This window comes from Myotis nattereri (assembly GCF_964212035.1).
Source record: "Myotis nattereri genome assembly, chromosome: 16".
Lineage (NCBI taxonomy): Eukaryota > Metazoa > Chordata > Mammalia > Chiroptera > Vespertilionidae > Myotis > Myotis nattereri.
In genome coordinates this window covers 44,428,010-44,452,785 of record NC_138091.1, presented here as the reverse complement: position 1 = coordinate 44,452,785, position 24,776 = coordinate 44,428,010, and the positions used below count along the sequence as shown (strand labels likewise).

Here is a 24,776-nt window from a genome sequence, read left to right as displayed (position 1 = left end):
AAAGTATCAATATGCTCACTTAAAAAATAAGGTTCATGTTGACTTTAGCAGGGGATATTATGTTCTGGTCCCTACAGTCTGGATTGGTATAGGAGAAAGTAGCAGAAAGTGACATTTGTTCTTGCCTGTAAGTTTGTGGTTCTGCTAGGCCCTCTTAAACCAATCCATATGGTTTACTCTAAGAAAAAAAAGTAGAAAAAAACAACAAAAAAGAGCACAATAGTCACTGAATAGTATGTGCTCAATGTGTTGAAATAAGGTAATTTTATAGATAATGCCCTTTTGTTTAAAATGAATATTCTTAAGTGTGGAAGACTAAATGACCCAGGGCTTGACAGCCATCTTCATCCAAGTCATCTGTCTTCTCTTGCTGGCAGGAGGGATACCTCTGAAAGTCTGGATTGGCATAGCATGAACTAGCAGAACCATAATTTACAGGTAACAACAAATTTACCTTCCAGACTCAGGGCGAGAGGTCCACCTCAGGCTCCTCCCAAACCAGGAAGATCTGCTTCACCACTTCCTGCTCCAGGCCGCTCGTGAGGCTATCTGGGAGCGACTCTCCTTCCCTGCAAGGTAAGCTATCATCAGGTCCTGCCGACACGGCCACGTCCAAATGCTGAGGGCTCCCCAGCACAAATGCATAACCTCCACCTGACTGTCTGCAAGTAAGTAATTCGATGGGAAGCCTTATTTTCTGCACTTCAAGAATGTTCCCAGACAGTCCAGCAGCCTGGGTGGCTGGCATTTAGACTCTCAGAGGGCTGATTCACGGCAGAAATACAGATTTCCTTCCATAGAGCTGCCAACCTATAATTTTCTTATTTAATCCTCACCTGAGGATGTTTTTTCCATTGATCTCTAGAGAGAGTGGGAGAGAGAAGCGGAGAGAAAGAGAGAAACAGAGAGAAAGAGAGAGAGGGAGAAACATCGATGTGAAGAGACACATCAATTGGTTGCCTCCTACACTCGCCCCTGCACTTGCTTCTACCAGGGCTGGGGAACCTGCGATCGAGGTTCCTGTCCTGGACTAGGTATCGAACCTGCAACCATTCGGTCTGGGGACAGACGCTCCAACCACTGAGCAACACTGGCCAGGGCCAACTTGTAACTTTTGCTAATCACACACAATCTTCAATATTAATAGAATTTAAGTGGGCAGAGGTTAGACTTGAAATTGCATATAGGTAATAAAAAAAAATCAACCCCAATGATGATATGGCAAATGGAGAAAAAGCCATCATTAGAATATTTTAAGACTAATAGGCATATGATTACTAAAGTGCATCAAGTAGAAAAAGATGAAATATTTGGCTAAAAAAGGGAAGAAAACATTATAGAAAATTAGCTAGAAAGAAATTAGAGCTCCTAAATACGACTTGCTAGAATTAACAGGAAGCAGAAACAGAAAAAAAAAATCACTCCCATTCACCTTTGATACTAGAATCTATTTTTTGGGGTGGTGGCAGCTGGGAGATGGGAATTGCAAGGCAAGTACAAAAGGAAAATGGGATGTTTGGAGTGAAAGGATTACAAACGAGAGAATGCCATGTGCACATAAAAAGGAAAAGCAGTGGTTATTAGTTTGAATGACATAAAACAGTACATAACTAAAAAAGAAAAAAAATTTAAAAAAAGAGAAAATAATCTGGATTACTTAGGATTTCTTTAAAACTGGTGATTTTTTACTGTATTACAGTTCACTGCTTTCCTGGAAAGAATCATTTGTGGCAAGACAATAGCTAACTCAGATGGGACACTACTAAGTGCCAGAAATTTAAGTTTTATTTCCATTAGAAAGAAACTCTGCCATCTAGGATGACATAGTGAAGAGTCTAACATAGTTAAAATGAATGCAAAGTCATATTTATTTTCAACTTTCAATGAGTAAGTGCCTATGTGTGGTCAAGGTTAGGGAAAAATATTTTTTTAATTGAAAGATTATTTTAATAAGCACATATCTGAGAAACAGATAAGTATTACTATAAATTACTGTTACTGTACATATACATACAAAAGGGCTTTTCTTTTATTCTTAAAATTTAAAAATATAATTGTGATACATGCTGCAAAGAAAGGATTAGAAAATATCAAGAAAGGTATCAGCTACTATTTGTGGAGGCAGGATGAAAAAGTGTAGTAAACTCAGCTTTAAAGTTGTGGCAAACATGTAAAAAGGACCTTTTAAAAAAAATAGAAAACTAAAACTATTTTCAAAGGGGAAAAAAAGCAGGATGTTAGCATTTCTGGCTTTAGTGATCACAATGACAAGATACCAGTGGATATAGTCCAGGGACCAAACAAGATATGAAACCTGCAAACACATAACTGAAGGAGGATGATTTTAGCTTTTGTGTGGCTCATGTACATTTGATATTGATGCATTTTGCCCCCTGCTGTAATACCTAGGGAATGTTTGACTTGATTTTATAAGGCAAATCATGGGAAATAGGAGCATTTCAACTTAAAAGACTATAGTCTTTATGGCGACAATGCTCTAACCAACGGAGTTACCGGGGAAGGGCTGAACTAGATGATTTTAAAGACGACTCACAGTTTTGTGCCATATGACTTAGAATTAAAAATGATATTGTCTAACTCAGTGGTTTCCAACCTCAGAGACTGCCAAGGAAGGGGGGCCAAGGGCCAAGGCTCTAGCCATTTCATCCCACCTCTTTTTTTAAAATTAATTAATTTTTAATTTTTTTCTTTATTGATAAAGGTATTACATATGTCTTTATTCCTTTTTTTTATTGTCTAAAGTTTTACATATGTCTCCTTTTTCCCCAACTGACCCCCCCCCCCAACACACACCTCTTTCAGACAATCAGAACAGCTTCCTCTTATCCTAGCTATGTTTATTAGGGAAAAGGGGAATGCTGATGCTTAAAAAAAAAAAAGTCTGAAAACTACCACCTAGATAAAAGATACATCAGAAATGTGGCAACCATAATATACAGATTTCTAAGTAGATACATTTAATGACAACTGAGCTTCATTTCCATTGCTAAATTATAAAAAACATCAAATGCTGTTGTAATCCTATCTAATAAAAGAGAAACATGGTAATTGGCATACGACCGCTACCCTTCCCATTGGCTAATCAGCGAGATATGCAAATTAACTGCCAGCCAAGATGGTGGCCGGAAGCCAGACAGCTTGAAACTAACATGAGGCTTGCTTGCTTCAGTGAAGGAGGACTCCAACGTTCCCTGCCTGCCTTGCTGGCCTCTGAGCCTGCAGTTTAAGAAACATTGTAACAAATATAGAAGCTAAACAAAAACCCAGAAACCAGCTTTCAGCCGGCTGGGATCTCAGAGCTGGAGTTGATACAGAGTTTCGATTATAGAACCAAAACAAACCAGATACCTGCTTTCAGGAGCGGAGGCCTAAGAGCTGGATGGAGCCTCAGAGCTAAAGGTGGCCCAGAATAAAAAAAGAAAAAGAAAAAAAGGAGCAGTTGGGAGCTTCAGTCCCAGCCTGAAAATAGCCCTCAGCCCCTCACCCAGACTGGCCAGGCATCCCAGTGGGGACCCCCACCCTGAAGGGTGTGTGACCAGCTGCAAACAGCCATCATCCCCTCACCCAGGCTGGCCAGGCACCCCAGTGGGGACCCCCACCATGATCCAGGACACCCTTCAGGGCAAACCAGCCACTTCCCACACGTGCACCAGGCCTCTAACCTATATAGTAAAAGGATAATATGCCTCCCAGCACCGGAATCAGCGGAGCCGCGAGGCCTCCCGGCACCGGGATCAGCGTGACAGGGGGCAGCGCCCAAACCCCCTGATCAGCCCTGCTCTGTGCCTGATAAGGGGGAGCTCCCCAACCCCCTGATCGCCCTGCGGCTCTGTGTGTGACAGGGTGCGGCGCCCCAAACCCCTGATCCGCCCTGCTCTGTGTGTGACAGGGGGCGGTGCCCAAACTCCCCTATCGGCCCTACTCTGTGAGTGACAGGGGGGAGCTCCCCAACACCCTGATTGGCCCTGCTCTGTGTGTGACAGGGGGGAGCTCCCCAACCCCATGATCAACCCTGCTCTGTGCGTGACAGGGTACAGAGCCCCAACCCCCCTGATGGGCCCTGCTCTGTGAGTGACAGGGGTCAGCGCCCCCAACCCCCTGATTGGCCCTGCTCTGTGCATGACATGGGGCGGCACCGCAACCTCCCCATCGACCCTGCCTTGAGTGTGACAGGGGGAGGTGCCCCAACCCCCCAATTGGCCCTACCCTGAGCGTGACTGAGGGTGGCATCGCAACCTCCCGATCTGCCCTGCTCTGTGCATGACAGGGATGGCGCCCCAACTAGCCAATTGGCCCTTCTCTGAGCCCGACCAGGGGCTGCACCTAGGGATTGGGCCTGCCCTCTGCCACCCGGGAGCAGGCCTAAGCCAGCAGGTCGTTATCTCCCGAGGGGTCCCAGACTGTGAGAGGGCACAGGCCGGGCTGAGGGACCCTCCCTTCCCCCCGAGTGCACAAATTTTTGTGCACCGGGCCTCTAGTTGAGTATAAACCACTATGCATAAATAGTGCAGTTATCACACCAGCCTCCCCCCAAATTCCTGGTTCAATCAGAACAACTCTGCTTCTATGTTACACACTGGATATTGTTATTTTTTAAGTATGTTTTTATTGATTTCTTTTTAGAGAGGGAGAGAGAGATAGAAACATCAATGAGGAGAGAGAATCATTGATCGGCTGCCTCCTGCACACTCCCTAGTGGGGATCAAGCCTGCAACCCGGGCATGTGCCCTTGACTGGAATTGAACCCGGGACCCTTCAGCCCATAGGCTGACGTTCTATCCACTGAGCCAAACCAGCTAGGGCCACATTGGATTTTTTAAAAATTATGTTTGAATAAAGAATCCCCTAGCAGGGAAAGGCTCCCAACCTGTGCTCATGTTGAAGACAAGGCGTATATAGAGTTTGGAGGACGCAGGCCCTACTGATGAACCAGTGTTAGGCAGATCTCATGTTTCCAGCTGATGACGACAGTAGGTTTTCTAAAGCCAAAGCTAGTAATAGTAACCCTCCCTGGAGACCTAAAAGTGTATCTCAGGGGGAGAACCATGAAGAGTCAACTCTAAACAACAAAATCAAGTGTAGCATGAGGTGTGATCTCCTAAACCAAATGGTTTCAGATGAAGATGCTGGTTAAGCCACAGAGCAAAGTCATTAGTACTAATATATACTTAGAAATTACCAATGTAAGTTTTTTCCTATTTGATAAGGAGAAGGCAGTAAAGAAAGATGAGTGGAGCAGAAAGGCACTCGGTAACAGATGCCTCGCCTCTGCGTGCAAAAGAGGAGTCTCCACTGTATTATTATTATTATTTTAAAGCTGATTTTAGAAAAAAGGAAAAAAATGATTTTAGAGAGAGGGAGGGTAAGGGGGGAAACTGAGATACAGATAGACAGATAAGAGAGAAACATTGAACGGTTGCCTACCTAAGTGCCCCAACCGGGGACTGAACTGAACCTGCAACCTGGATATGTGCCCTGACCAGGAATCAAACCCACCACATTCTGGTGTATCCTCCAACCAACTGAGCCAGACCTGCCAGGGCCACAGCATTCATTATTGATAACACGATTAAAGCTAGATGCTCTATTTATATAACTAGAGGCCCGGTGCACGGCGGGGTCTGGCTGGCCCGCCCTGGACCAGCGGGGGCGGGGGGTGGGGGACGACAACACAGGAGGTTGGTGGACCGGCCCCGCCCCTGGATGAACTCTGGTCGAATGGACAATTTGCATATTACCCTTTTAATATATAGGATAATACTTTAATCTTAATAAAGCAAAGTTGAAAAGAAAATCAATTTCATTATTATAATTGAGATTTTCTTGCAAAGAATTTTAATATAGTTTTATTATTCAAAGATAAGGATGTGAAATAAAACATGAAATTGAGACTTTGATATGCTATTTAAAAAATATTCTTGACTACTTACATAAAATAACTAGACATGGCTTATGATACTGAAACATAAAAACCAATATTAAAATAAAGATAGTAAAGAATAAAGGCTATTCAGGAGACAACAGACAAGTGTTCCAGGAATCTGGGATGAAAGACGTATTGCAACTGAAAGCAAACTAATTCTGAGCTTCTTAGTACCAGAAGGAACTATCCCAAGAGACAGGTAAAGATTTGTTTAGTAATTCTCTCTAAAGCTGCTGTTGCCATGTATTTAATAGCTCTCACAAACGTGACACCACTATCAACATTACAGCAAAATAAATCACCCAAGTTACACTGTGATAAGTATCTAAGATTCCACTAAGTTGGTTCAGATAGTTACCGTGCCACCAGGGCTAAGGGCTTAACACGTGTACTTTCAAGAAAGAAAACCAGCAAATGAATGAACTTGCTTTAATTTATATTTCTACCACTAAATTAATATGCTTGGCCTTGATCAAGATCTTGTATTAGCCATGAATGAATGAAAATTCATTTGGATTTCCACAGCAAGAACTCAAACTCAGTTTTGTTTACATGCTATTATTTAAAATTATAGCCCTAACTTAATAAAATGTTAAGTGTAAACAAAATTTCATTCATTATTTTTCTAAATTCTCTTTTTTATATATGGTCAGTAGCAGATAGAACCTTTACATATAAATTGAACTTGTAGTCAGGTTACAAAAGCATTGTAGAAAAAAAAATTGCAGAAAGTTTATCACAGGCTCTTGAATCAAAAAGAAATAGAATCAAAAGGAAAGAACTTCTCATCAGATACATATTAAACATAACTGAATAATTTCTGATGCTTTGTAACAATCTAATTGCTAAAAAAAAATCTAGGAATGGGTTATGCATGATATATATACCACATACTTCAGCCCACAATACTGTATTACTAATAGTTCCTTCTGTGCTTTGGTGCTTTTACATTTGGAGACAAAAATAAAACTGGAAGACAGACCCTTTCTTTTCTGAATTATCAGGCCAAATCACAAAGATTTAGGTAACATACATAATAGACGATTTCTATTGTTGAATGACATGACATTGCCACTGTATAACTATTTTTTATACAAAACCAGCAACTTAATATAAAAATTCGATGAGATTAGTATTTTTCCTTGTTTAAAATAATTTCAGATTGCAATTTCTTTATAAAAAGCTTTTACTTATAAAACTTATAGAAATTATTTTTTAGCTATTGTTAGGTAAAATAAAAAACATTTCCATTACAAGGTATAAAATAAAGATCTAAGGATAAGATGCTTAGGTGTTATTGTACCTCTAGATTTAGCAATAAATAAGCGTTTCAATTTGAGGTGAGAAATTCCATACTCACATGTTTAAAGCAGGTAACTGGAGCTGCTATAAAGCTATTGCTATTGATGTAGTTACCCCAGCTGAAACCTTCCATGGAGACTACTGTTGAAAAAAAAAAGAAATTTAGATATATTACAATTCTCAAATCTTTTATCTTTAACACATTGTTTGTGGGTAGTTTTTATTACGCGCTAACAGGTGGCGCGGGCCATTTTTGCTAATTTTTTGCGCAAATGGCAACGTTCAGTAAAATTACTATAACTTTGGTTTACGTATTTATACGTTACCCGCATTCTACCGCTAGTCTATAAAAAACGTATCCCGCGTCTATAAAATAACGTGTCCCGCGCTCTACTACCAGTCAACGTAAAACGTATACATACGTTTCCCACATACAATGTGTTAAAAAGGCTATTATTTTAAAATGTGAATTGATATAAAATTTAGCACCTTTAAAGTTGTGTTTTTATGTAAAGATTAAAGAACTTCTCTAGATGAACATGAATTTTGGCATCAGTCACATTTGCAAACAAATAGCAGTTAAACTCTTAAGAGCTCTCCAGTTATGAGAAGCCAAGAACAGCTGAGCAGGTGCTCATAACTAACATGGCTATGGCTACTTGTTTTTATTCCCACACAGTTCTTACGTGAGCCTCAGGGCTAAGTCTACCCAGTATCTACCACCTAATAGTAGGGCTTTCATTACTTTACTCCTTATTTACCTCCCGGCCAGAGAATATCCTATTAGAATGGTCCTTTTCTCTTTTGACTCGCTTCTACCCAACCCCCCTGAAGCCTGCTAAATGTCCTATTTCTTTGCCAATTACCTTCACAACACTCCCTACCACCCAAAGCACTGACAAATAGTACATAAAAAATACCAAACCAGATAAAAACCATTAATATAAAGGACACTGTCACAAGTATCAGGAAGCCTAGTGTCATGTGCTAATAGGGCGTAGAAATAGCTTAGTTTACTAGAAACCAAATTAGAATGTCACTAATTAAAACTAGATGAATCTATCAAATTATTTCACCTCTATTACATTCACTCACATTACCTGCTTTAGTCTTTGCTTGATTTTGCAAGGTAGCTTGATACTGAGCATATGCGGCTAGTTTAGCAACTAAAGGTTGTTTCTGAAGAACTTTTGCTTTCTTTGTTGGAGGCTTACCCTAAAACAAGAAGAGTTAAGTAAATAGGATTCTTTTCACCTCCCCCCCATCAAAAACTAATTTGATTGCATACTACTCATTCTGCTTAAGTAAACATTGAGGGTTTAGAAAATTATTAAAGCAGAGGGAACATACAAGGAATTTTAACATGAGAAATGTATTCTTGAGTTCTGGCACAATGTAGATATCTAATATGGGTAGCAGAGCTGGCATAGACAAAAATAGCAATATGCAAATTAATATGTTAATAAAAAATTACATCCCATAAGATGTTAAAATATAGGCTGTGGTGGGTACTTGATTCTTTCTTTTACTAGATAAAACCAGTGGTTATTCACTCATGCAGGTTGCCAAGCATTGCTATTTATATGGTAAGAAAAGATAATTTAACGTTTAAAGAGTAAGTGACTGAGGTTTATACCTTTAGCGCTAACGCAAAAGATCAATGACAAAATGATCATGGGCCAAATTCACAGTGTGACAAACTGCCATCCATTTGGGTACAGACCAATGCTCAGGATCTTTAGGCACTGCCTTTCTGAAATATAGAAATACATCTAAGTGATGTATTTCCTTAATTTGGGGGACTTAAATAATCCTTTCAGTGCTATGTAATGATCACAGTAATAAATTAAAGGAGAATAAGAAAAATGTGATCACAAAAATAAAATGTATTACAAAAATCAGATATGCAATGCCTTTAAAACATTGTTTATATGCTACAATAGTAAATCTTAGACAAATGGTCAACTCTCCAGTTATTCGGTAGGTATTGATATACAGAGAAATATGATTTTCCTTCTATATCATGAATGTTTTCAAAAAGGTTAGTTGGATTAACCAAATACATTTGGGCAAGGTATCAAATGGGTTATCAAAAGTACAAAGCAAAAATGATGGGAAAATAAAACCAAAGGGAAATCATATCCCCTCAAATGCTGAAAGATTCTACCTTAATGTTAACTCAAAAGAAAACAAGAGGGAAAATGGCTTCGATTTCTGCATATAGGAAGGTATTTATTATATTTATAATTATTTAGAAAAAGGGTTTTTTTTAACCCACTTATAAAATTCAGTTTATTCTGGATAATATGCCTTGTCTATTTATAATAGTTGTCAATTCTACAGATGGAACAAACATGGGAGCTATTTCCTAAAAATGTGGGGTGTAAAATGATAACTGACCAATGGGGCAGAGTGGAGTGCGGTGAATCACATCAAATGACAGATAAACAGTGAAAACCATAGAAATAACAGATATAAAGAATAAGAAGGTTTCTGTACCGTTACCTGAAGTCTGGCCAAAATGCTTGCCTTCTTGGAATTAGACGAATAACTTCTTGAACACGAAACACTGCAGAAACGCTTTGTTTTGGAGTAAAAAGCATCTCGCACACCAACCATCCCACACATTTCACAGGTAGCTAATAGACAAAATAAAAAGACTAGTGTCATGATCATATAATAAAATCAATTTTAATCTAACAGTTTAATAATTTCTCCAATTACCTAAAAGTTTTAATTTAAAAAGTTTCCTTCTTAAGGATAGAAAATTTCTTCTATCTGTTGCTATACAAATGGTAGAAAAGCCTAGACAAAAGTTAAGAGAAAAGATTGGTATGATGCCATAGCTAGGAGTACTGAAGGTCTGACAGGCTCTAAAAAGGGTCAAAAGACACAAACAAATACAAGTCAGATTCAACTAACATTTCCTTAGTGCTCACCAGGTGCCAGGCATTTTCATCTACATTATGAGCTGCAGTGTTTGAAAGGATTATAAACAAAAGATGAAAGGTGTAACACAACTGAGAAATAATACAAAGCCTTTAAAATATTGCAGAGATTGATACCTAAAAAACCAATTCTTGGAAAAACGCAAAGGGCAAAAGAACTAATCTCTCCAGATATGTTCAGGGACAAGACAAAGGGACAGGGCCTGAGCTTAAGGTATATGCTCTATTATTAACTAAAAAGGGCAACAAAACTCTACTATTGTGCATCTTTTGTAAATTAGCTTAATGGACAATAACGTGAAGGGCAGAACAGAAAGAAGAAGGGTCACAAGAACTGAAGTTCAAAAAAGATAAACAGGAATATACCCAGGAGTGGAACTGCTTAGTTATATGGTTGTACTTTTCAATTTTTTTTTTTTTTTTGAGAATTTGTCATACTGTGTTTCTTTTTTTCCTTTTTAAAGTTTTTTTTTAATTGATTTTAGAGAAAGAAGGAGAGGGAGTCAGAGAGGGAAGACAAGGAGGGATGGACGAGGAGAGAAAAGAAGAGGGAGAGGGTGAGAGAGAAACACTGATCAGTTGCTTACTGTAAGCACCCTGACTGGGGATTGAACCCACAACCTAGGCATGTGCCTAACCTAGAATCGAACCCATAACCTTTTAGATGTAAGGGACGACACTCCAACCAACTGAGCCTTTAGGCCAAGGCACAAGATGGCTGAATTTAGTAAGTAAAAGGTTACTGAAGAGCTTCAAAGTCTTATACCTTGGTTTTAAAAAAAGATCAACCACAAAAGCACATGACTGGTTTAATTGGTTTATTTCATGTGGTACAGATCAAAGGGTTTTAGTTATTTGTAAATTCAGTATTAGTTTAAAAAAATGTTAAAGCAATTTTGTTGGCATGAATGGAAACATACTGTCCTGAAAAGAAGGGAGAGAAAAGACTGAACCCCCTTCTGCCCTAATCACACCAGGTGACCAACCATTTGCCTGAGGTATTTTCCAGGATGTGGATCTTTCAATCCTAAATCCAGGACAGTCTTGGACAAATTGTTACCCTATTACTGTATAATCTAAAGTATCCCCAGAAACAAGTAAGCAGGATACTGAAGAATTAAATCCCTGTGCTACTATGAGAAATGGCTAGGGCAACTAGGGTTACTTAGTGTGCCGAGACATGCTAGAACTATGTCACCGTACAAAAATTAGAATTATCTGTGTACCTTTAAAAAGCAACATTAAGCCTGGCTGGTGTTGCTCAGTGGTTTAGTGTCGATCCATAAACTAGGAGGTCACAGATCGATTCTTATCAGGGCATATGCCTGGGTTCTGGGTTTGATCCCCAGTAGGGGGTGTGCAGGAGGCAGCCGATCAATGATTCTCTCTCTCTCCCCTTATTTACAAACCTTTAAAATCTCTCTGAAATCAATACGAAAAATATAAAAAAAATAAAAAGCAACATTAAGACCAAAAGATAGAAGTTAGAGCATAGATACTTTTGGTTTAATATAAAGAATATTCACTAGATACCCAATCACTGGAAGTATTAAAACAGAAAACTTACAAGAAATTGTCATAGAGGAAAAGTCTCTTTCAAATCTATAAGTATTACCTTACACACTTTCAATCACATAAGATTTCATTATCTTAAAATTTAAGTCCACATTAAATTTCTCAACAGCCTTCTCTTTTCATTTTGTTTTACTTGCTTTCCACTGGAAGGTGGTTGGCAGACAAAATAAAGAGATCAAGCACAAACCCAATGATCTACTCTAGAACTGTAAGTTTCTTCAAGCTGCCCTTTAAAAATTCTAAGGGAGGGAAATGACAGAAGATACGGAATTAAAACATAACCTTAAAACATAAAGTTGTATAGCAGGTGAAGGCTGAGGCATTCATACTCACCCATGCCAGATTTGCCATCTGGGTACGTGTAGACTTGTCCATTGTTTTTGATAATTGGGAGATTAGAAGGTAAAGGAGCAACTTCCTCTTCACTCTCCTCAGAGCTGGAGCTGCTACTTGTGTCCTCACTGCAGCTATCATAACCGTCAAACATCCCGAATGAGTCTCTTCTTTTCCTTTGGGATCATGAAAATGTTCAATCTTAAAAGTACAAGAAATTAGTAATACGTGACACAGCACTTACATACACCCCTAAAAGACCTTAGTTCAAAATTTGGCAAATGGAATTTGAAAAATGAAAACCTAGCCCTGAGGAATGGTAATTTTATTTTATAATGAAAAGCTAAACGTTTGTGTCAAAATGGAGAACTCCACGTATCTGAGACACAAATTTATTAGCTACAATGTTAGCTAACAAGAATAACAATAATGATGGTAAGAACACTGACTGAATCAGAAGCTCATCCTGTAATTCAAGTTTTGCCATAAACTAGGTGTGTCACTTCTCTATAAAAGAGATTACATCAGTTGATTTAAAAAAATTTGTGCTAAAATACACACAACGGATGATTTCTTAATTTGCGTTTCATCTCTAAAACTGCCAACGTCTAGACCAGTGGTAGGCAAACTCATTAGTCAACAGAGCCAAATATCAACAGTACGACGATTGAAATTTCTTTTGAGAGCCAAATTTTTTAAACTTAAACTATATAGGTAGGTACATTGTTATTAACTTAATTTCCTAAGGCTTAGGAAGAGCCACACTCAAGGGGCCAAAGAGCCGCATGTGGCTCACAAGCCGCAGTTTGCCGACCACTGGTCTAGACAAGCAATTTCAACCAGTGTGCTGCAAGAATTTTTAAAACATGCAATATCTAACTATTTAGTCATTGACCTCTTTTTCCTTAGACTGTCAAATTAAGAAATGACAACAGCCAACACAACAATAATTGCCCAGTGTGTCTTGAACCATAAGTAAATATGTGATATAATAGAGTAGCATCTTATTGGTAACATTACATAATAAGGTTGAATCTGATTGGTTAATTCTTGGCACCAGAAATTCTTATATAGAAGTATAGGCACCTGATTCTTTTAAAAGCCACTTTGGAGCCCTGCCTGGGTAGCAGACTTGGTTAGAGCGTCAGCTCAGTACGCCAAGGTTGTGGGTTCAATCCCCAGTCAGGGAACATACAAGAATCAACCAATGAATGCATAAGTAACAAATTGAAATTTCTCTCTCTCAAATTAATACATAAAATGTCACTATGGAGCAAAAAGGGTAGGTGATTACTATTTTTTTCCTGAGCAGGTCTCAACAGGTTTAAAATACTCAGTAAACCATGTTGTAAATAGATGTGCAGCCATCCAGGCTTTGTTGTTCCATTTATAGTCAGAATAGGTTTCACATAATTCTTAAGGGCCCTAAGGCTTTCAGAATGGTAAATGAGCACTGGCTTCAATTTTCACCATCTGAATTCGACCCTACCACGGAGTCAGCCTGCCTCTAAAGCTAGGCAGTGACTTCTCTTCTCTAGCTATGGAAGTCCTACATGGCATCTCCTTCCAATATAAGGCTGTTTCCACTGAAAATCTGTTGTTTGGTGTAGCCATCTTCATTGTCATAGCTAGGTCTTCTGCACAGCCTGTTGCAGCTTTTACATCAGCACTTTGCTGTTTCATCCTGCACTTGTTATGGAGATGGCTTCTTTCCTTAAACCTTATGAACCAACATTTGCTAGCTTCTAACTTCTGCAGTGTCCCCATCACTCTCAGCCTTCCTACACTGCGAGAGTCAGGGCCTTGCTTTAGATTAGGTTTTGGCTTAAAGGAAGGTTGTACTTGGTTTGATCTTCTATCCAGACCACTAAAATTTGCTCCATAACAAGGCTGTTTCACTTTCGTAACATTTGTATGTTCACTGGAATAGCACTTTTAAATTTCAAGACTTTTTCCTTTGCATTCACAACTTGGCTCTATGGCACAAGCGGCCTAGCTTTTTTTAAAAAATATATTTTATTGATTTTTTTACAGAGGAAGGGAGAGGGATAGAGAGTTAGAAACATCGATGAGAGAGAAACATCGATTAGCTGCCTCCTGCACACTCCTTACTGGGTGTGTGCCTGCAACCAAGGTACATGCCCTTGACCGGAATCGGACCTGAGTCCGATCGAACCTTGAGTCCGCAAGAGGCCTAGCTTTTTACAAAAATATATTTTTTATTGATTTCAGAGAGGAAGGGAGAGGGATAGAGAGAAAGAAACATCAATGATGAGAATCATTGGTCAGCTGGCTCCAGCATGCTCCACACTGGGGACCGATCACACAACTCAGGCATGTGCCCTGATGGGGAATCAAACCTTAACCTCCTGGTTCATATGTCGATGTTCAGCCACTGAGCCATGCCAGCTGGGCAAGAGGCCTAGCTTTTGCCATGCCCTTCTCAGTAAGCTTAATCATTTCTAGATTTTGAGTGAGAGGTGTGCAACTCTTCCTTTCACTTGAATACTTAGAGGCCATTATAGGGTTATTGATTGGCCTAATTTCAATATTGTTGTCTCAGACTAAGGAGGCCAAGGGGAGGAAGATGGGGAATGACCCATCAGAACACACACAGTATTTATCAATTTTAAGTTTGCTGTCTGGCATAGGTGTGGTTGCTGGCTCCCTAAAGCAATTACAATAGTAATGTCAAAGATCACTCATCACAGATCACAATAAATAGTAAAAAAGTTTGCCCTAGCTGGTTTGGCTTAGTGGATAGAGCATCAGCCTGCAGACTGAAGGGTCCCAGGTTCTATTTCAGTTGAGGCACATGCCCGGGTTGTGGGCTCGATCCCCAGTAGGGGGAGTGCAGGTGGCAGCCAATCAGTGATTCCCTCTCTTCATTGATGTTTCTCCCTCTCTCCCTCTCTGAATTCAATAAAAATATGTATTTAAAAAATAATGAAAAAGTTTGAAATGTTACAGGAATTACCAAAATGTGACACAGAGACACAAAATGAGCAAGTTCTATTGGAAAAATGGTTCTAATAAGCTTGCTCAGTGTAGGGTTGCCACAAACACTCAAAATGCAGTATCTATGAAGCACAACAGAGCAGAGTGCAGTAACAAGGTACACCTGTATCTTTTGCAGTACACTAGGTATCTTTTTGTTACCTAACCTTTTGTTTCAGATGAAACCCTCTGAATCACTCCTAATAAACTATATGCATTAACCTCATTCTAGTTTCCCCCTGTTCTGTTCCCTTTCTCTCAGGTAATTTATTGATCGCATTCTTTTGTCAGAACAGGTAACGTTTAGGTACTATTCTAGTTATGTCCCTACTCTTGATTTTAATCTTAGTTCAAAAAGATAAACAAAAGTCCTTTTTTGCTGCATCTATGGTGAGGATAAGACCATTCTCAGCAATCAGACTGTCAACATTCCAGAAAATGTTGCCCTCACTCTGAATTCAGGGATGCAGTTACTGTGAAGGTCAATGTAGCACTCGGTCTCCTTGGAAGAAAAAAGAGGGTTGGCCAGTAGTGGGGAACTAGAAATGAACTGGCTCCTGTTCACACTATCTGCAGTCATGTACAGAATGTGATGATCAAGGATGTTACATTGGTGTTACAAGATGAGGTCTGTGTACGCTCACTTCCCCATCAATGTAAATATTCAGGTAAATGGTTCTTTGTTGAAACCCAAAATTTCTTGGGCTAAAAAACAAAACAAAATACATGAAGTATTCACTGTCAATCTTTTTGCAGAAAATTTCCCAAACACCTCTTCCTAATGAAATTGAGCCCTTAAATTTCTTCAGGAAAGGCTAGTGAGTACAGTATTCCCCGAGTTCTTGGCATAGTCAAAATTGTTTTTCTACAGTCTTGACATTTGAAGGACAGTTGACTGACTATAAAATCATTGGTTAGCATTTTCTTTCCTCATGTTGCTCTACTGTTGAGTTTATCTTCTGATACGAACTTTTGATGTTCAGATTCAGATCTTTTATTTCCAGAGTTTTCTTCGCTGATAGTTTTAAATATTATACTTTTTTTCCTTATTAGGGACAATAATTACACACATTAGATTTAAAATATTTTTATTGATTTCAGAGAGGAAGGGAGAGGGAGAGATAGAAACATCAATGATGAGGGTGAATCATTGATCGGTTGCCTCCTGCATGCCCTACACTGGGGATCGAGCCCACAACCCAGGCATGCGCCCTGACTGGGAATCGAACTGTGACCTCCTGATTTATAAGTTGACGCCCAACTACCAAATCACACTGGCCAGGCCACAGTAGGCTTTTTTAGACCCATCTTCCATTTAACTGTCAAATAACAAAAAAAATGAATCTCATTTTCTGGATTGTTTTCCTGCTTTTCTTCAATGTATTTTATTATATTCACATTGGAATCTATTGTTCAGTGGGAACTTTATTATAGCTGAAGTCTTCATTTCTGACTTTTTTCATCTTTTTTCCTTCACTTTTCTGAGTTTGATCTACTCTAACTTGATTTCTTCCTATTGTTCGTTCCTTTCTTTATACTTTTATATTTCTGATTCAAGGTGTTGCTTCCCTTTCCCACTTCCCCCATCAATTGAAATGCTTTGATTCACACTGTTTCTTTCTTAGAGCAGTTCTGTATGGAGATGGTCCACTCTTTTCTCTTTCGATTCATTTCATGGTCAGAGTTCCTAGTCCATGAATACATCTTAAGTTTACTTTCTCTTTCTTTTCCTGAAGCATCATTAATTTTTTCCTCTTTTCTTTCTCTTCACTACCATTTCTCCAAGTCTCAGTATCTTCACCCCTCCCCCATGAAGCAATGCTTATAATTTAAGGCTATCCATTTCGGTAGATTATTTTCAAGTTCTTCTCTGTGGTTAGAGCTAAAAACTATCAAATTTCAAACCTGTATTCAGTATTTTGGAACTTAGTGTTGGAATTTTTCTCTTGGAAGTGATATTTTGTGCTTCATCTAAATCTTCTATGCCCGTAAACTTTTTCAGTGAACCTGTTAAGCTTTCCCTCACCCACTCTTTAAATCCACAGTAAAGAGCAGAAGGAGCTCTTGGAATCTGATTTATTTCTCTACTTATAGGTAATCTGAAGGTTGTGTTAAACTATTTCTTAATAATACTGAAGGCACAGGTAGTGTTTGATTTATATGTGCTCCTTGTTGGTTTTATAGGTTTGTAGAAAAGTGGGTGGGAAAATTGGATCAGGCTAGACCTAGAAGTCTACACATGCATATTTAAGTAGTATATTAGAATATATTATTTTAGAAATACTGCTTTTGTCACTTTCTGAAATACTTCACCTGTCATTAGATTCACTTTTTGTATCATCTAACAGTTTTCCAGAGTAAGTCTTCATTTTTATCTCATTTGGTTCAGAAACATAGTTTGCCCTATAGGGGTTTATTTGTAAATTTCATAATAACATCTTACAGGATTACTTTTTATGGTGATTTGCAAAGGTCTCATAATTATTAATACAGTTAACATTTATAGGATACTTAGTGTTAGGCACAGTCTAAGCACTTAATGTGTAGTGATATATTTAACCTTTATAAGTACTATTACTCCCATTTTATAGATGAGGAAGTAGAGGCTCAAATAGACTAAGCAATTTGGCCAAGGCCATATAGCTAAAATGAACACTAATAATATGAGTCAGAGGAATGATCTTAAATCTGGGTTAAATTTTAACTGCTCTTCTCTTTTTTCTTAATTATGGTTCTGTTATTTAACACCTGCATGCTTAGAAAACAAGGATCAAATAAAACCGAAAACTTGTGTTAAGTGACTAAGTCCTTGAATATAAGGTGATGGGATGACTGCAGGTGGGGAAACCTCCCCTACTTTTGAGCATATATGGTAACTCTCCACCCAGCACAGTGGCAGTAAAAAGAGAATATCTAAAATTCATGAACTGAGTAACATAAACCTAATATTTAGAATAATGGAGGTAAATACTAGATAAAAAAGCTAAATGAATTACAAGTAGTTGGTCTCAAGAGAGCTGAATTGGGAAAAGGATTGCTGCAACTGATATTTTTTTGGCAGTACTTTTATCACTGTTTAATATTGTACTATCAAATGCATGTCTTTTACAAAAATAAATGTTAATTTTTATAAAGTATAAACTACATTTTGAAAATTCATGAAAACTAATAAAATTTGAGAGACATCTAGGATTGGCAAATTTATGTAGGAAGGCAAATTTATGCCATCTTTTTGGAAGGCAACTTGACATTATTTATGAAAACCTTTTGACCATGGAATTCCACTTTTACAAATCTGCCTCCAGGACACAAAAATCTACGTGGAAAGGTTTCTTACAGCAATAATGTAGTAATTAAAAAACTCACCATCATTAGGAGAACGATTAGCAATAGGTAAAAGTGAAAAACAAACTGTCAGTGATGAATAGCACAACTCACTTTATATATGCTGGTGTACGCAGAGATTGCTTGTTTATGTGTGGATTTTAGAAAGACACTAGAAGGAAAAGCTAAACTCTTACCAGGGTGAGAATGGGATGGGAGAATGATTTAAACATTTTTATATTTTTCATTTTCTTTTTTTAAACAGAAAAAAGTAAACACAAGCTTTTATAGTGGCAAAATGTGAGGAGTCACAAATCAGTTGAATTTCATTTTCCTACTATAACTGTCACCCTGATGAACCTTCCTCCCTATAAAATCTACAAAGTAATTAAAAGATATAGCCACTAACTTGTTGGATAATCAAACAAAAGTTCCAATGAAAGTCTAAAGGTTTCTAGGAGAAATTTTACAGAAAAGATTTGAGATTATAAATGTATAAATATGCAAATAATAATAGTATAATTTCGATATGAATAAACTCATTAACAGTTAACATCTATTACCCAAACTAGTAGCGTGGCCCACATAATTTTCAAAGTTTTATATTTTGTCCTAAGTCATTAAATTTGAAAATTTTATGCGTGAACTTACAAAATTCAAAATAAAAATTAATAGATATGCTATAATGACTGGACTCAGTAGAAGATTAAAGAGCTATTTAGCTCTTATGGTCTCTTCCCCATTCCACCATAAGATGAAAAGCACAGTCCAGCATAGTGATACAATTCACCAGCCTAAACAGATATGTCTTCATTCTTTCTAAGCTTACTATTAGTAGGAAAATAAATGGTAAGGATTTGGGATTATTGAGTTTTTGTTTCCCATAAGTTCAATGTGAAATAAACTCAGGTTAATGATATAATCAGGAGGAAATGGAAATTAATATCCTGAATAACCTACCTAGAGAAAGTGAAAAGTGCCCAGGGAATGACAGGAGAGGTCAATGTATTACATAACTATACTCTAAGATTTAAAGTAACAGTGAGCAAAAGGAAGCTACTCCTTGATCTATAAGAAATACAAATTTCTACTTCTTTGGTTTCCGGTTCTATCACTTATGACTTTGGATATTAACAATAACTTGGATCTCAGTTTCCGTCTCTTCAAAATAAGGAAAATACCACTTACCACACAGAAAGGATGTATGATAAAATAAATAATTCACATGAATGGACTTTCAGTTCTTCAGAAGAAAGCTATGAATCCTTAAGTATGAACCTGAAAAGCTATTAAAAATAAAACAACCATGTCAAAATTAAGTCTGAAACATAGTAGCCTAGAGGGTCTTTAAGAACATTATTAGCTATCAATTTACCCAAATGACAGAATTCATACTAAAGCTGTAGTGCAAATGCAGTCTGAGTGATCGAACGACATCATTTATTAGTATGTTAATAGAGCGAAAACAAGTTAAACAGGTTATTCAGCATCATGCTGGCTAGATATAACCTAAAAATACTAATGTAAACTAATGGTATTCTCTTAGTGCTTATCTTTTAAAAACATATTTGGAGCTAGTTGCTCAAAAGACATATAATCACTAAGCAGTAATAACTATGGGTAATTAGTAATGGAACAATCACCCTGGCTCAGTTGGTTGAGCATTGTCCTGTGCACCAAAGGGTCACCTGTTTGATTCCCGGTCAGGGCACATAACCAGGTTGGCGGGTTCAATCCTGGATCGGGGCAAATACAGGAGGCAACAGATCGATGTTTCTTGTTTTCACATTGATGTTTGTTTCCCTCCCTCCCTCCCTTTTCCTCTCTCTCTCTCTCTCTAAAAAAAAAAAAAAAAAAAAGGAAGATAAAAAGAAAGGTTAAACACCTATGGGGACACAGGAGGTTATTTTTCTGGTGTATAAAATAATCTGAAACTAACTAAAGTTTTGAAACCTAAAATTAAAGTAGTAGGTGGTATTAACCAATACTTATTGAGCAATAGATACAAATCATTATGCTAAGCACCAGAAATACAAAAAAGTGTTAGGTTTAGTATGTCCTAGGACTAGACGGCAAAACTATGGCCAAATAGTGGGGAAGACAAGAAATTACTGTATTAATTAAGAAATACTGTATACAACCCGTTCTTTAAGAATGAAGTAGGAATTGGGTAACACAGTGAAAAGGGACAAAGAAAAAGGAATCCTGGAAAGATAACACTTAAATTATCATTTATAGCAGCTTACATTTTCTTATACAATGGTCACATCTGATTAGAAATTTACAGAAACCTTAGGAGGGAGGGAGGCAGATTTCAGCCCATATTTTAGATGAGAAAAATGAAGCTCAAGAGATTAGGGAACTTGCCTAAGATCACAGGGCAGGAGGTGGCAGAGCTAAAACCAGGCCAGTTTGCCAATTCTGCCCAGAGCTCATTTCTACTGTGCTAAGTTATCAATAGCCCCACTACAAGCCTACTGAATGATAACGTCCAGGAGAGAGGTTTTGCTTTTTTACAAGAAATCTACAGTAAGAGATGATTCTAGTGATTAGCTGAGCTTGGCAAATATTGTTGCATATCTATATGTCCAATATGGCATAGATGCAGCTATTTAAATGTACACGGATCACATCAATGAAGTTGGGAAAAAAACAATCGGGTTCCTCAGTTGCATTACCTACCCTAAGTGCTCAATAGCCACATGTGGCCAGTGACTACTATACTGGACAGCACCGATATAGGGCATTTCCATTACTGCAGAAAGTTCTATGGGATGATGGGGGTTCTACACCAACCCTTTAACTGTGAGGATAAGAAAACAGGCGCATGAAGCTAGTTAGTGGCAGAATTGAAATTCTAACCTACTCTGCCAATTCCCCTCTTATTATATAATTTCATGTCACCTCAAATTCAGGATTTATTCAAATATAATTATTTTCTTTCCACTCTTGTGGATCCAGCAAAGCAAGAAAACTCTAAATTTGTGGGGGAAAAGTTCTAAATAAAAGGTTCATTTAAAAAAAAATCACAAAACTAAATCTAAACCAGCTGCAATTACTGTATTAAATTAAAAGTAATCTTAGTTAAGAATATCCTAGTGTTAGGAGGCATATCCTAGCTTGTTTGAACTATTTTAAGTGTTTCCTCTGCTAGTGTCATAATGTTTTTATCTTTAACTAATGATACATTTCACGACTTACCTTTAAATTATAAATGTGAAATGGTTAAATCTTATTTAGCAAACAGTTTAAAGATGAAAGAGAAACAAGTGGCAACCAAAAAACTTGTCTAATTTTAGAATGTGGCCACTCAAACCACTGAACTCTTGTGGCTTATAGTAATTCAGTGGTTTAGTATTTATGCCTTAAAACATTGTTTTCACTTCTAAGCATAATTTTACCTTTTGACTACTAGGTCATGTTTTAACAAGTCTAATTGTTTTAGCTTCCAATGTAACTGAGGAACTAGAAGCACCTGAACATCTAGGAAGGTTTGGACACTAATTAAGTGAACAGATAACCAGCCATAAAATACAGCAATGTCTCCTTTAAAATAAAACCAGTTGTTCCTGTCTAGTATGTTTAGAATGCAAATGTCTCCAAAGTTAGTCAACTTAAGTCATGACAGTTCATGTTTAAAGCAAGCAGGAAATAACTTGGAGCTCCATATTACTGTGTCTGAAACTTTAAAGACAGAATTATACAACTCTATTAATTTTTTTTCGTATCCAGTATTTAATGCCATGTTAAATTCCAGTGACTAAATTTAGAAATACTATATGTGAAAGTTTGTAGAAAATTAAAAATTAAATGGTTAAAAAACATGACCCAAATAAGATACTTATGAACCCATACTTATTTAAGACCGTTTTTGCCATAATTTACAAGGCATCCAGAAGCCTGGGTTGGGGTTCTATATAAATAGAAGCAATTTGTTATTCCGAGGAGGTAGTGAAAAAGACAGCTATTTTCTTTCTAAACACTCTTTGGTGTTGAGGTAAACACATGAAAAAAACACCACACAGTCTAAGCACACGAGAGCAGGGCAACAGTCTCGAAGTCATTGTAAAAAGGGGAGAGAAAACACGGTGTTCTAACATTTTAAACGGGCCTGGGAGTTTAAGATGGCTTTTAGACCAGATTCATGACTTCTACAGTTTATCTGTTATGTCTTAACTCCCACTTCACCATATTAGGAAGATTCTGAAGCCAACAAAACTACTTTTGGTGGCAGCATATAGCTCACCAAGTGAAGGCGAACATTAGAAAAAGGCCCAGGGACCGGCCATAGTAGGAACTGAACTCTCTACTAGCAAGTGCTCAATGCTGGCTCCTGACACTGCAAGGAGCATGAAACCCACGGCAAACTCGAAGCAGTTATTAGAGTGTTGCCAGTCTCAAATCTCATCAAAGAGTTGGGGGGAAAAGCAGAGAGGGCCATGAAAGCGTTGCGTAGGAGGGGCCCTGAGACGGAAGACCAGCTGGAAAGGAACACACAGGCCAACAAGGGCGAGGGATGGGGGTCTTCCGATCATCCCTCCGCCAGGAGGAGCTTGACAGCTCCCCTCCTGCCCCCAGGAGGCAATTTCAGGCATCCTTAAGGGAAGCGGTTTAGGTAACAAAGCCAAGGTGCTCATGCAGATGATGCTGAACTTTCTAACTTCAAAAGGATGCGCGCTATTGAGGGACAACAGCCCGAACCGCCCAGGCCGCCATCCCCAAGCTTCCCATAGAAGAGCACCCATCATTCTCGGACAGACAGACCAGCACCTTTGAAACCGACCCAGCAAAACTCTTCAGCGGGCCCTCCCCATGCCCCCAGCCCTCCTCTCTCCACCTCCCTGCCGCTCCTTCCTGGAGCACAAAACACAGGCCAGGGAGCGGTGGGTGAGGAGGATGTGAGAGGAAATTTGAGAAGTAAAAAAAGGGAGCAACCTCACAAGGACATGCATGAGACTCTAGGGTCTGTTAAGGGCAGGAAAATAAGTAGAACTACTGAAAAAACACACACACACAAACCCGGAGCGGGCTTTCCTGGGCAGCAGGGGCCGTGTGTGCAGGGGCTGAAGCCGAGGGCGGACTACCTACCACTTGTCAGAGGCTGCAGAGGGGGCGGCGGCTTGGGGTGACCTCTAACGTCCCTCCCGACTCTGAAACGTGAGGATTTTCATTTCACAAAAGAGAACGCAAGGGTCCTAGAGGCCAGCCCACCATCCAGAACCCTTTTTATTTTAAACGAACGCAGCCGGGGCGGCCGCTTCCCCGACACCACTCCCACCTCGCCCTCCCACACGTGCCCACCCCGCCCCCTTTCAACATCCACCTCCACGTGCAAAACGCCTCGCGGCACCGGCCCCGAGGCGGCGGGAGGCTCCGTCCCGGGCGCAGCCCCGCCGCCACGGCCCCCTCGGGGAAGCGAGGACGCCTCTCGCCCACCCGGGGCGGCTCAACAAAGTGGAAGTCACGTATCTCGCCTCCCCCCTCCACCAGCCGGAGCCGAAGGGGGAGGGGACGGGACGCAGAGAAAACTTTCTCCTCAATGTTTTCTTCCAGAGAGTGCAGAGAGAGCGCAGAGAGAGAGAACCCCAACGGATCCGGGGCTGGGGAGGTGGGGGGAGGGGAACCCCCCCGAATCGTTTAACGGCCGGGAGGGGGAGGGGAGCTCCGGGGGCGTGGGATGGAGGAGCAGGCCTGGGAGCGGGGTCAAACAGCTGCGGGGGCTCCTGGGGTCGGGGAGCTGCAGGCGTCCCCCCCTCGCCTGGCACACAAAGCGGCTGCCGCGCTCGGCTCTCACCAGATCCTTTGTGTTTTCCATCAGGGCCTCATGGGTCGGGGTGGTCCGTGTTCCCCAGGCCCGCGGCGCCCCCTCCCCGAGCTGGGGGGCAGGCACCTCTCCCCGGGGCAACGGCGACTCCAGGGGTGCCCCGGCTGGGCCCAGACCCGCGGCGGCTGCGGCAGCCCCCGGATTTCCCCCCTTTAACTAGGGTGGCCCCAGGATATCAACAACATTAGCATAGCCCTCCCTCCCCAGCGCGCCTGCGCCGTGACCCGCGCCCCGATTGGCCCACTTCCCTACATACCCTCCTCGCTCGCGTCCAGCGTGGGACCCTCGGCAGGCTCCGTACTCCAAGGGCCGTACCAAGACGGAGGGGTGGAAAATACAGTAGGGGCTCACGTTAAGTGGCGTGGCTAAAAAGTCAGGAGGAAGAGGAAACGTTTCATGCCGTCATCTGAGTGCACACTCTGGCTTCCTCGTGCTCCTTTCAATCAGTGGCCGCTGCTAAGTTGTGTCGGAAAAAAATTTTCCACTCCAGTCACGCCGCCTCCCCCTCCACCCGGAAGATTGTTCCTCC

At 39.7% G+C, this 24,776-nt stretch overlaps 1 protein-coding gene across 1 annotated transcript in view; it reads right to left on the bottom strand.

Moving 5' to 3' along the window:
- Positions 1 to 24,457, bottom strand: part of MBTD1 (mbt domain containing 1) — a 44,941-nt gene extending 20,484 nt beyond the window's left edge. Inside the window, exons 1-7 of the mRNA XM_081109258.1 lie at positions 24,218 to 24,457; positions 23,512 to 23,573; positions 19,612 to 19,709; positions 12,103 to 12,278; positions 9,752 to 9,885; positions 8,347 to 8,461; positions 7,305 to 7,387 (exon numbers count right to left, since the gene is read on the bottom strand). Of these exons, the coding sequence (XP_080965384.1) occupies positions 7,305 to 7,387; positions 8,347 to 8,461; positions 9,752 to 9,885; positions 12,103 to 12,256 (486 nt within the window). The 5' untranslated portion in view covers positions 12,257 to 12,278; positions 19,612 to 19,709; positions 23,512 to 23,573; positions 24,218 to 24,457. The remainder of the gene's footprint in view (positions 1 to 7,304; positions 7,388 to 8,346; positions 8,462 to 9,751; positions 9,886 to 12,102; positions 12,279 to 19,611; positions 19,710 to 23,511; positions 23,574 to 24,217) is intronic.
- Between the last annotated feature and the right edge of the window lie 319 nt (positions 24,458 to 24,776).